Source organism: Bos grunniens, chromosome 5 (assembly GCF_055505025.1).
Source record: "Bos grunniens cultivar Pamir isolate PY7600 chromosome 5, Bosgru_T2T1.0, whole genome shotgun sequence".
Lineage (NCBI taxonomy): Eukaryota > Metazoa > Chordata > Mammalia > Artiodactyla > Bovidae > Bos > Bos grunniens.
In genome coordinates, this window is record NC_141169.1 from 31753071 (window position 1) to 31766351 (window position 13281).

General features: G+C 40.1%; 1 protein-coding gene across 1 annotated transcript in view; it reads right to left on the minus strand.

Annotated features, from left to right (window-relative positions):
• The window catches only part of SPMIP11 (sperm microtubule inner protein 11), a 28850-nt gene extending 24308 nt beyond the window's left edge, over positions 1-4542 (minus strand). Inside the window, exon 1 of the mRNA XM_086399714.1 lies at positions 4464-4542. Within this exon, the coding sequence (XP_086255840.1) occupies positions 4464-4542 (79 nt within the window). The remainder of the gene's footprint in view (positions 1-4463) is intronic.
• Positions 4543-13281: the final 8739 nt, after the last annotated feature.

Consider the following 13281-nt stretch of genomic DNA (forward strand, 5'->3'; position numbering starts at 1 on the left):
TCAGACAGAAGAAGACAAATACTGTACCATCTCACTTACATGTGGAATCTATAAAAGTAGAACTCAGAAAGTAGAATGGTGGTCACCAGGAGCTGGAGGTGAGGGGATGAGATGTTGGCCAAAGGGTATAAACTTCCATTTATAAGATGAATAAGTTACGGGGATCTAACGTACAGCATGGTGATTATAGGTAATTAAATGGTATTATATATAATTGAAAGGTACTGAGAGAGTAGATCCTAAATGTTATTACCACAAGAAAGAAATGGCAATTATGTGATGTCATGGAGGTATTACAGCTAATGCTACAGTGGTTAACATTTTGCAATATATTTAAAATGTATCAAATCAACATATTGTACACCTTAAACTTACACAATTTGCTTGTTGTTGTTTAGTAGCTAAGTTGTGTCCAACTCTTTGCGACCCCATGGACTGTAGCCCACCAGACTCCTCTGTCCATGGGATTTCCCAGGCAAGACTACTGGAGTGGGTTGCCATTTCTTTCTCCAGGGGATGTTCCTGACCAGGGATTGAACTCATGTCTCCTGCTTGGCAGGTGGAGTCTTTACTGCTGCGCTACCAGGGAAGCCCATACTTACACAATGTTGTATGTCAATTATATCTCGATAAAAATGGGGAAAAAAGAGAAAGATGTCTTTGGAGGAACTGAATCTTGGAGGCACTGCACTCTGATCACCAGCTCTGAGGAAAGTTAGCTGCCAGGTTAGAACACTCAAGCAGCTTATGTGGAGGCTCATGTGGTGAGAAACTGAGGTGTCGTGTCAAGAGCCAGAGATGCCCAGTTGTTGATAAGGACTGAGGCCTCCAGCCATGAGATGACTGGAGCCCCTGTTGACACCCTGTCTGAAAACACACGAGAAACCCTGAGCTAGAACCACCTACCTAAACTCCTTCTGGATTCCTGATTCACAGAGACTATAAGGTGATATGTGTTTTGTTGGTTTAAGCCTCTATGTTTTAGGGTAATTTCTTACACAGCAAAAGAAAATTAACCCAGAAGGTTGGAAGATAAAATTGAGGAGGCTCCCAAAGAGTAAATTTTTTAAAACCCAAAGGAAATATAGAGAAATATGAATAAAGTTAGAGGATCACCTCAGGTTTTACAGCTGATAAATGGAAGTTCCAAAAAGAGAGAAGAGAGAAAATAGAGAATAAATTAATAAACAAGTAATACAGGAAAATTTGTCAGAAATGAAGGGTACAAATGTCCAGGTTGAAAAAGCTCATGGAAAGTCTATCACAGTGAATGAAAAAAGACCTATACAGCAAGTTCCAACATTATGAAATTTTGAACACTTAGGGAACAAGAAAGAAAACAAAAAGCTTCTGGAGACAAATACATCCTACACAAAATAATACAGCTGGAAGTTAGAGGACAATAAAGTATACCTTCGAAGTTTTCAGAAAATGATTTTCAACCTAGAATTCCATATCTGGAAAAGCTGACAATCAAGTGTGATGGTAGTCTAAAACCATTCTTCACTCAAAAATATATCTCCGGTACATTCATAGAAAGCTAGTCAAGGATATATTCCAGGAAAAGGAGAGAGTAAAACCAAGAAAGAAAGAATCCAGGAAATAGGGAATAAAATCTTGGAGAGAGGCAAAAGCAAGTTTTAGGAAAGATCTATGTGCCAGGAATAGAAGGCAGAATGTAGGAGTAGGAGAGAGAAGTTTGGGAAAAAAGGAATTGGTAGATTACTTGTTGTGTTTTGAATGACTGGAAAAAATATCACTGGGCATTGGATAGAGTTGTTGAAGTAATAGCAGAGAACCAAGCAAATGGGGGGAAAAACAATGGTGGCAGTTCTTAACTCTAGGAATAAACAAAAAATTGAACAAAAAAGTTATTATAGTCAAATTAATTGCCTTAGAAGTAAACAATTTTTACATATTTTAAGACTACAGGACTATAGATATAAGCTTGTATTAGGGTTTCTACTGCTACATCTCAAATGACCACAAGTTTAGTGGCTTAAAACAATACCCTGGTGGTCCAAGTGGCTAAAACCCTGCTCTCCCAATGCAGCTGGCCAGGGTTCAATCCCTGGTCAGGGAACTGGATCCCATATGCTGCAACTAGAAGAGGATTCCCATGAGCACCAACGAAAGATCCCACATGCTGCAACTAAGATGGGAGAGCCCATCTGCCGCAACTGAGACCAGACACAGCCAAAATAAGTAAATACTGAAAACAACAACATCATTCACTCACTATCTGACACTTCTATAAGTCAGAAGTCTGGCAGTCTCTACTTAGTCTCACAAGGCTGAAATCTAAGTCTTGGCTGGGCTGGGGTCTTATCTGGAGTCTCTAGGAAGAGTCTATTTTCAGGTTCATTCAGGTTATTGACAGAATTCAGGTTTTTGTTGTTATAGGACATTGCTGACTGTCAGCTGGGACACTTTCAGCTCCTAACTGCCACCCACATTCCTTGGCATGCAGCCCCCCTCCATCTTCAGAGCCCTACATGCTTCCAATCTCCAAATTCCTCTTTTTCTGTTAACTGGAAAAAAACCACTCAGATTTTAAAGGGCTTGTGTGATTAGATTAGGCCCACTCACATAATCTCCTTTTTTTCTATGTAAAGTAACAATCACCAGAGTGTTTTCCATCATATTCAGAGGTTCCACCCACATTCAAAGGGGAGGGGATGATATAAGGCCAAGATTCATTGAGGGTCATTCTTAGAATTTTTCTTACCATAAACCTAAAATTGTGACATAACAATACTAGAAGAACTAGGATGGGAGAGGGGAAGCTAAATTCTCAACTATCATTACAGGAGGGCAATATATAAACCAAAATGGAACATGGGAAATTAGTGAGTTAGGCCAAGTGTTTTTCTATGAGAGAGGGTGATGAACTGAGAGAGGGTGATGAACTAATTTGGAGACAAAACTATCCTCACCAGGGCACAATGCTGTGACCCAGCTGGGTAGAGGCAAGTAGAGTGTAGAGCTATTAAGGGATTCCTGGGGTCTATTCGGAGAAGGCAATGGCACCCCACTCCAGTACTCTTGCCTGGAAAATATTATGGACAGAGGAGCCTGGAAGGCTGCAGTCTATGGGGTCACTGAGGGTAGGAGACGACTGAGTGACTTCACTTTCACTTTTCACTTTCATGCATTGGAGAAGGAAATTGCAACCCACTCCAGTGTTCTTGCCTGGAGAATCCCAGGGACGGGGGAGCCTGGTGGGCTGCCGTCTATGGGGTCGCACAGAGTCGGACATGACTGAAGCGACTTAGCAGCAGCAGCAGCAGCAGCAGCAGGGTCTATTAGTGGGACCCTTTGTACAAATCTTACCTGAATGCTAAATACGTGAAACAGAGCTTCTTTGATAGGATTAGAGAACAGAGAGTGCCCAAGGAGTCCTACACAAGCTCAGTCCTTCTCAGCCTTAACTTTGTGCTTTATCCTTCCCCAGTTATCTCCTCCCTTTACCCCAATACCACTTTTGCAACAGTTCCTGCCCACGCTTAATTTCCTTCACATGTGTTCTTCATTCTGCCTGGAATACCCTTTCTCTTTTATTTTCAAGCAATTCATCTTTTACTATCTTAATCTTGTCACATCTCCTGTAAATCCTCCCTTTAGAATTAGTCATTCAGTATCACTTATTCATTCACCCTACAAATACATTTATTAGACCTCTATTAGATATGAGGCACTGCTAGGTATTGCAGATATAATATGGGTCTGATTATTTACTCACTGCCTACTAAAATTCCTTCAATAGTTCCTATAAAGTTAAAAGGTTAGCATGGATAACATAATCCTCAATTATCTGGCCCCTGCCTAGTTTTCAACACCTGCTTCTTAGCTCCTGTCTACCACTGATCTGTACTCAAGGACTTGGAGCTCATTTAATAAGACTCTCAATTCTCTGTTCCTTTGTCTGTGCTTTATTCCCTTCTTGTCTCCTTGGTTAATTCCAATCATCCTTTAATATTGAGTTCTAGAAGCATTTCCTGTGGGAGTTCTTCTCTAAAGGATCCTTGTATTCTCATTTCAATCTAATAGCATTAGGTACTTCCTCTTTAGTGGTTCTACAACATTCCATATTTAACTGAATCATACACCATATTGCAAATTTTTTTGTTTGCATACTTATCTTCATTGGATAGTCGGCCACTTTATGGCAGAGAGAGGTCTAATCCTATCTATCTTTGTAACCCTAGTCACCAACATAAAGTCTGACACATAGTTGGTGCTTAATAAATATTGATTAAATGAGCAAATGAATTCATTCAGTTGAACAAACTGGGTGTCTTAACAAGGATATTAAATGACAGGAGAGGGAATGGATACTGTCTCTACTCCATAATTTTAACTAGTGTAGTGGTTAATCTCAGGGGATAAAACTCTAACCCAAGGTAGGAAAAGAAATGACTAAGAAGTGGCCCTTCTAACCCTCTATTCTATGTTTCCCTTACTTGTTTCTTCAGTTTTGTCCCTCTTCTTGCTCCGAAAGGAATTTTGATATCCTAACAGATGTAAGTTGAAGAAGGCCATCTCAGGTCCTCCCTGCCTTCTTCTAGAATGTTCAGGCTGGAGCAGTGGAGTCTGTATGGTAACCATGGTAATGTGATGAAAAGGACATCTTTTTTTTTGGGTGTTAGTTCTAGAAGGTCTTGTAGGTCTTTATAGAACCATTCAACTTCGGCTTCTTCAGCATTACTGGTTGGGGCATAGGCTTGGATTACTGTGATATTGAATGGTTTGCCTTGGAAACAGAGATTATTCTGTTGCTCTTGAGATTGCATCCAAGTACTGCATTTCAGACTCTTTTGTTGACTATGATGGCTACTCCATTTCTTCTAAGGGATTCTTGCTCACCATAGTAGATAAATGGTCATCTGAGTTAAATTCACCCATTCCAGTCCATTTTAGTTCGCTGATTCCTAAAATGTCAACGTTCACTCTTGTCATCTCCTGTTTGACCACTTCCAATTTGCCTTGATTCATGGATCTAAGATTCCAGGTTCCTATGTAATACTGCTCTTTACAGCATCGGCATTTACTTCCATCACCAGTCACACCACAACTGGGTGTTGTTTTTGCTTTGGCTCCATCTCTTCTTTCTGGAGTTATTTCTCCACTGATGTTGGGCACCTATTGACCTGGGGAGTTCATTTTTCAGTGTCCTATCTTTTTGCCTTTTCATACTGTTTATTGATTTGCAAGGCAGGAATACTGAAGTGGTTTGCCATTCCCTTCTACAGTGACCCACGTTGACCTCCACCATGACCCATCCGTCTTGGATGCCCTACATGTCATGGCTCATAATTTCATTGAGTTAGACAAGGCTGTGGTCCATGTGATCAGATTGGTTAGTTTTCTGTGACTGTGGTTTTCATTCTGTCTGCCCTCTGATGGAGGATTAAGAGGCTTATGGAAGCTTGGGGGAAACTGGGTCTTGTTCTGATGGGCAGGGCTATGCTCAGTAAATCTTTAATCCAATTTTCAGTTGATGGGCAGGGCTATGTTCCCTCCCTGTTGTTTGACCTGAAGCCAAACTATAGTGGAGGTAATGAAGATAATGGTGACCTCCTTCCAAAGGTCCCATGCAGGCACTGCTGCACTCAGTGCCCCCAACCCTGCAGGAGGCCACCACTGACCCACCCCTCTGCCAGAGACTCCTGGACACTCATGGGCAAATCTGGGTCAGTCTCTTGTGGGGTCACTGCTCCTTCCTCCTGGGTCCTGGTGTGCACAAGGTTCTGCTTGTGCCCTCCAAGAATCTGTTTCCACAGTCCTGTGGAAATTCTGGTGGCTCTATGGTGGGGTTAAAGGCAACCTCCTCCAAGAGGGCTTATGCCATACCCAGGTCTACTGCGCCCAGAGCCCCTGCCCCTGCAGCAGGTCAAAGGCTAACCGAGTTTTGCCAAGAGAACGCACTGGTCATAGCAAACACCCTCTTCCAACAACACAAGAGAAGACTCTACACATGGAAATCACCAGATGGTCAATACCAAAATCAGACTGATTATATTCTTTGCAGCCAAAGATGGAGAAGCTCTGTACAGTCAGCAAAAACAAGACCGGGAGCTGACTGTGGCTCAGATCATGAACTCCTTACTGCCAAATTCAGACTTAAATTGAAGAAAGTAGGGAAAATCACTAAACCATTCAGGTATGACCTAAATCAAATCCCTTATGATTGTACAGTGGCAGTAACAAATAGATTCAAGGGATTAAATCTGATAGAGTGCCTGAAAAACTATGGATGGAGGTTCATGACATTGTACAAGAGGCAGTGATCAAGACCATCCCTAAGAAAAAGAAATGCAAAAAGGCACAGTAGTTGTCTGAGGAGGCCTTACAAATAGCTGAGAAAAGAAAAGAAACCAGAGGCAAAGGAGAAAAGGAAAGATATACCCATGGGAATGCAGAGTTCCAAAGAATAGCAAGGAGAGATAAGAAAGCCTTCCTCAGTGATCAATGTAAAGAAACAGAGGAAAACCACAGAATGGGAAAGACTACAGATCTCTTCAAGAAAATTAGAGATACCAAGGGAACATTTCATGCAAAGATGGGCACAATAAAGGACAGAAATGGTATGGACCTAACAGAAGCAGAAGATATTAAGAAGAGGTGGCAAGAATACACAGAAGAACTGTACAAAAAAGCTCTTCACAACCCAGATAATCACGATGGTGTGATCACTCACCTAGAGCCAGATATCCTGGAATGTGAAGTGAAGTGGGCCTTAGGAAGCATCACTATGAACAAAGCTAGTGTAGGTGATGGAATTCCAGTTGAGCTATTTCAAATCCTAAAAGATGATGCTGTGAAAGTGCTGCACTCAATATGCAAGCAAATCTGGAAAACTCAGCAGTGGCCACAGGACTGGAAAAGGTCAGTTTTCATCCCAATCCCAAAGAAAGGCAATGCCAAAGAATGCTCAAACTACCGCACAACTGTACTCATCTCTCATGCTAGCAAAGTAATGCTCAAAATTCTCCAAGCCAGGCTTCAACAGTATGTGAATTGTGAACTTCCAGATGTTCCAGTTGGATTTAGAAAAGGCAGAGGAACCAGAGATCAAATTGCCAACATCTGCTGGATCATCAAAAAAGCAAGAGAGTTTCAGAAAAACATCTACTTTTGCTTTATTGACTATGCCAAAGCCTTTGACTGTGTGGATCACAACAAACTGGAAAATTCTTCAAGAGATGGGAATACCAGACCACCTGACCTGCCTCCTAAGAAATCTGTTTGCCGGTCAAGAAGCAACCGCTAGAACCACATGTGGAACAATGGACTGGTTCCAAACTGAGAAAGGAGTATGTCAAGGCTGTATATTGTCACCCTACTTGTTTAACTTACATGCAGAGTACATAATGAGAAATGCCGGGCTGGATGAAGCACAAGCTGGAATCAAGATTGCCAGGAGAAATGTCAATAACCTCAGATATGCAGATGACACCACCCTTATGGCAGAAGAACTAAAGAGTCTCTTGATGAAAGTGAAAGAGGAGAGTGAAAATGTTGGCTTAAAACTCAACATTCAGAAATCTAAGATCATGGCATCCGGTCCTGTCACTTCATGGCAAACAGATGGGGAAACAATGGAAACAGTGAGAGACTTTATTTTGGGGGGGCAAAGCTATGACCAACCTAGACAGCATATTAAAAGGCAGAGACAGTACTTTGCCAGCAAAGATCCATCTAGTCAAAACTATGGATTTTCCAATAGTCATGTGTGGATGTGAGAGTTGGACTATAAAAAAGCTGAGCACCAAAAAATTGATGCTTTTGAACTGTGGTGTTGGAGAAGACTCTTGAGAGTCCCTTGGACTGCAAGGAGATCCAACCAGTCCATCCTAAAGGAAATCAGTCCTGAATATTCATTGGAAGGACTGATGCTGAAGCTGAAACTCCAATACTTGGGCCACCTGATGCGAAGAACCAACTCATTGGAAAAGACCTTGATGCTGGGAAAGATTGAAGGCAGGAGGAGGAGGGGACAACAGAGGATGAGATGGTTGGATGGCATCACTGAAGCGATAGACATGAGTTTGAGTAGGCTCCAGGAGTTGGTGATGGACAGGGAAGCTCGGCGTGCTGCAGTCTTTGGGGTTCCAAAGAGCTGGACACGACTGAGTGACTGAACCGAACTGAACTGAATGTCCTGAAGAACTACTATGACTGAAACTCCCATTGTCTGAGGAGGCACAGGATTTATGGGTTCACAGTAGGGATGGAATGGCAGTGGACAAAGTAACTTCACAAAAATTGATGAACCAAGTGCTTGTTACCCTTTTTCTTGTCCTAGTCTTCTTTATACTGTAAGCTTCAGAAAGCAGTGAGTAGAAAGAGCACTGAAAAAAGTGAAGTGAAAAGTGTTAGTCGCTCAGTTGTGTCCAACTCTTTGTGATCCCGTGAACTGTATAGCCTGCAAGGCTCCTCTGTCCATGGAATTCTCCAGGCAAGAAGAGTAGAGTGGTTTGCCATTCCCTTCTCCAGGGGATCTTCCTGACCCAGGGATCAAACCCGGGTCTCTTGTATTGCAGGCAGATTCTTTACTGTCTGATCCACCAGGGAAGCCACTGATGTGGGCTCAAATTTTTGCCACATTCTAGGTGTCTTTGAACTGATTAAAAAGGGCTATGATATCTACTCATAGTTAACAGAATTAAATCATGTATGCAAACTTCCTCAGCATATAAGCATATAATAGGACCTTATATATGTATATAGTGCATTAATAAATCTGAATATGGTACTTTCAATAAGTCTTTAAGTTATTTCAAGAGTAATGTGCTGCGCCAGTTCATATTGACTTTTGAGAACTACTTGCTAAGTTTCCAGGAATTTTGTGAGCTGGTTGTTAACCTATTATTATTATTGTTGTTGTTATTACAGATAATCTACAGGTTATCTAGACTTACAATTGAATAAAATATACTTATTAAAAATAAGGGTGGTGGTTGTTCAGTTGCCCAGTCATGTCTGACTCTTTGCAACTCCATGGATTGCAGCATGCCAGTAGTGAATCCTAAAAATTCATCTTTTCCTAATTATTTTATTACATTTTACTATGATCTATGTTCATGAAGTTATTTACATCTACTGTATTTAGATATTCTGTTCTGTTGTTTTCATTACTTTTCCTCTTTGCTTTTCAGTTTGGGAAGTTTCTACTGACATATCTTCAAACTCCCTGATTCTTTCCTTGGTCATGTCCAGAGTAGTGATTAGCCCATCAAGGCATTTCTTATTTCTGCTATCGTGCTTTTGAATTCTAGCCTTTTGATTCTTTCTTAAGAGTTTTCATCTCTCTGCTTATATCACTCACTGATTCTTTCATGGTGTCCATTTTTTCCATTAGAGTTCTTAGGATATTAATGTTACATTTCCAGTTTCTGCCATTTATGAGTCTGATTCTAATGCTTGCTTTATGTGTACATATATTTATGTATCTCGAATGCCCTGGGCATGGCCAAATATATATTTGTCCAGTTGTCCAATATGTATTTGTGTATATGGCCATGCCCCAGGGCATGTGGAATCCTAGTTCTTTGACTAAGTGTTGAGCCTGGGCCCCTCTGCAGTGGAAGCATGGAGCCTAACCACAGGACTGCCAGGGAAATACCGACTGTATTTTTTGCATTTTAGCATGCCTTGTAAACTTTTTATAGAAAGTGAGACATGATATATTTGGTAAAGGGAACTGAGGTACTATGTTTGTCTGGCTGGGAGTTAGGCTATGTTTCCTGTTTGTTAAAGCTGTAGGTGTCAAATTTCCTCTGATGTCCTTGTTTCCTCTGATGTCTTTGGGTTTCCCTAGAAATTCCTTCTTAATAGGGTCTGAGTTTATAGTTCTTTTAGACTGAATCACCTGTTAATGTTACAGGAACTCAACTGATGTGTTGGTAAAGGGTGGGGAGGGGAAGTGTCCTGTAGGTCTCATTCTTTTAGTGAGATTGTGTCCCCGTACTCTGACCTTCATAGATGCTTTTTGTCTGTTTTCCCTCTTACATGAAACAATACAGCTACAGGAAACTGGAGTTGGCTTATTCTCCTTCTCCCACATTGGTCAGGCTCTGTTGAATAGTTTCCTTGAGGGAAGGGCTTTTTTAAGGAGAACTGAATGCTCTAGTATATTTCAAAATGGCTACTTTTCACTCTCCCCATTGGAAGGATGAAAGGATTTTTCTCCTATCTTCATAGTAAGACCTGTGGGGCTCTGAAAGGTAAAACTCATGAAAATGTGGATACCTACTTAGGCTGGGCACCAAGGAACTTTGTTTCTGGAAATCTTTCAATCAAGTTCATGTTCAGTCTCCAGTAGTTAATCAATTGTCCTTAAAATATTTACATCAATTACTGATTCCATGATTTTGCTCCTAGTAAGCCACGATTCTGTGTTCTGCCTGTTCTGATTCTTCTTTTTTTTTGTGGTAGAGGTTTGCCCTGTCACCTTGATTCTCTGATGGATCTAAGAAGGGTTACTGATTTTCAGTTTGTTCAACTTTTTTGTTGTGAGAACAGGAGTGATAACTTCTAAGCTCTTTATATGTCATACTGGAAACCAGAATCCCTGTCTATTACACCTGAATGGAGGAAATACTATGTGATGGTATGTTCATCTCTTCCCCATTTCATGATCAGTGATGTCACACTGGTAGTTTGAAATTAACTATGGTGAAAGAATTACACTACAGAAATTGGCAAATACTACAGTCAATTTATTTGCTTTGTCAACTGTTTATACTTAAAAAAGTGATCAAGAAAATGTTAATAATGTACATTAAGTTTAAAAATGTATATTTGCAGCCATTAAATATTGTCAAAAGCACAAAAAATTGAAATATTTTTCCAGTATTCAAAAACTATTATCCAATTCAGCAAAGATGTTGCTCAAGTCACTGACAAATAAGTGAAGTTCCAACATGTCTCTTTGCTTCACTTTCACTTTATTAATGTATGTGAAAATGTCAACCAGCAATCAAAGCTATACAGGCATCCCTCATTTTATTGCCCTTTACTTTTTTGCACTTTGCAGATACTGTGCTTTTTAAAAACTGAAGGTTGGAGTGAGTCTACCAGCATAAACTTTTTTCCAACCACATTTGCTCACTTTGTGTTTCTGTGTCACATTTTGGTAGTTCTCACAATGTATTGTCATTACTATTATTTGTTATAGTGATCTGTGGTCAGTGATCTTTCATGCTACTATTCCAAAAAGATTACAACTCACTGAAGGCTCAGATGGTGGTTAGCATTTTTAAGCAACAAAATATTTTTTAATTAAGGTATGTATTATTGTTTTTTAGATATAATGCTACTGCACACTTAAGAACCAAAACATTCATGACTTGCTTTATTGCAATATTTGCTTTATCGTGGTGGTCTGAAACCGAGCCCACAATATCTCCAAGGTGTGCCTGTATTTGTCTGTCAAATGTCACCAAACATTTGGTTCTTGATTCAAGATTTGGGAAAATTCAATGCAAGCATTTCATGAGGATCAGCTGGCTATACAAAATTTACAATAAAGAAAATTATATATTTTAGTTTTATAAATTGCATGCTATATATCCTATCAGTAAATTTTGTAATAAACTTATGTAAATATACACATCACTCAACTTGGAGCTGGGGATAGTTATGAATAGCACACCATCTTTTCATATTTTTGTTTGGAAACTACATGAATGTGTGGAGAAATTGTTGTAAAAGCAGTAAATGGTAATGTGTGACACGACTTAAATATGACATTCATAAGCACAATGCAAAATAAGATCAAAGCATGAAATATCATCCTATACCCAGAATGAATAGCCTTGTAAGTGTGACAGGAAACAGAGTCCTATTTAAAATGTAAAAAAAAAAAAAAAAAAAGAGGGAAATTTCTCTGGTCTAAGATTTTGTCAGTTGTTCTTTAAGGGCCATGTGTCTGAAAGTTAACACTATTCTGACAATAAGCATATGGTGAACACCTACCGTGTGCCAAATGGTGTTCTGTTCAGGATGACATTTAAGATCACAGCTAACAGCAACCAGTGAAGAAAAATAAGTAAAGGGAATCCAAACCGGAAAAGAAGAAATTAAACCAACACTGCTTGCAGATGACATGAGAGTATACATAGAAGATCCTAAAGACGCTACCAGAAAACTACTGGAACTCATTAATGAATTTGGTAAAGTTGCAGGTTACAAAATCAATACACAGAAATCTGTTGCGTTTCTATACACCAGCAATGAAAGATCAGAAAGAGAAGTTCAAGAAGCAATTCCATTTACCATCACATCAGAAAGAATAGAATCAGTTCAGTTCAGTTGCTCAGTCATGTGCGACTCTTTGTGACCCCAAAGACTGCAGCACGCCAAGCTTCCCTGTCCATCACCAACTCCTGGAGCCTACTCAAACTCATGTCTATCGCTTCAGTGATGCCATCCAACCATCTCATCCTCTGTTGTCCCCTCCTCCTCCTGCCTTCAATCTTTTCCAGCATCAGGGTTTTTTCCCAATGAGTTGGTTCTTCACATCAGGTGGCCAAAATATTGGAGTTTCAGCGTTAGCATCATTCCTTCCAAAGAACAGCCAGGACTGATCTCCTTTAGAAGGGACTGGTTGGATATCCTTGCAGTCCAAGGGACTCTCAAGAGTCTTCTCCAACACCACAGTTCAAAATCATCAATTCTTCAGCACCCAGCTTTCTTCACAGTCCAACTCTCACATCCATATATGACTACTGGAAAAACCATAGGTTTGACTAGACGGACCTTTGTTGGTAAAGTAATGTCTCTGCTTTTTAATATGCTGTTTAGGTTGGTCATAGCTTTTCTTCCAAGGAGCAAGTGTCTTTTAATTTCATGACAGCAGTCACCATCTGCAGTGATTTTGAAGCCCCCCAAAATAGAGTCTTTCACTGTTTCCATTGTTTCCCTATCTATTTGCCATGAAGTGATGGGACTGGATGCCATGATCTTAGTTTTCTGAATGTTGAGTTTTAAGCCAACTTTTTCACTCTCCTTTTTCACTTTCATTAAGAGGCTCTCTGGTTCTTGTTCACTTTCTGCCATAAGGATGGTGTCATCTGCATATGTGAGGTTATTTATATGGAATATTATTGAGCCATAAAAAGGAACACATTTGAGTCAATTCTAATGAAGTGGATGAACATAGAGCCTATTATAGAGAGTGAAGTCAGAAAGAGAAAAACAAGTATCGTATACTAATGCATATATATGGAATCTAGAAAAATGGTACTGATAAAATTATTTGCAGGGCAGGAGTAG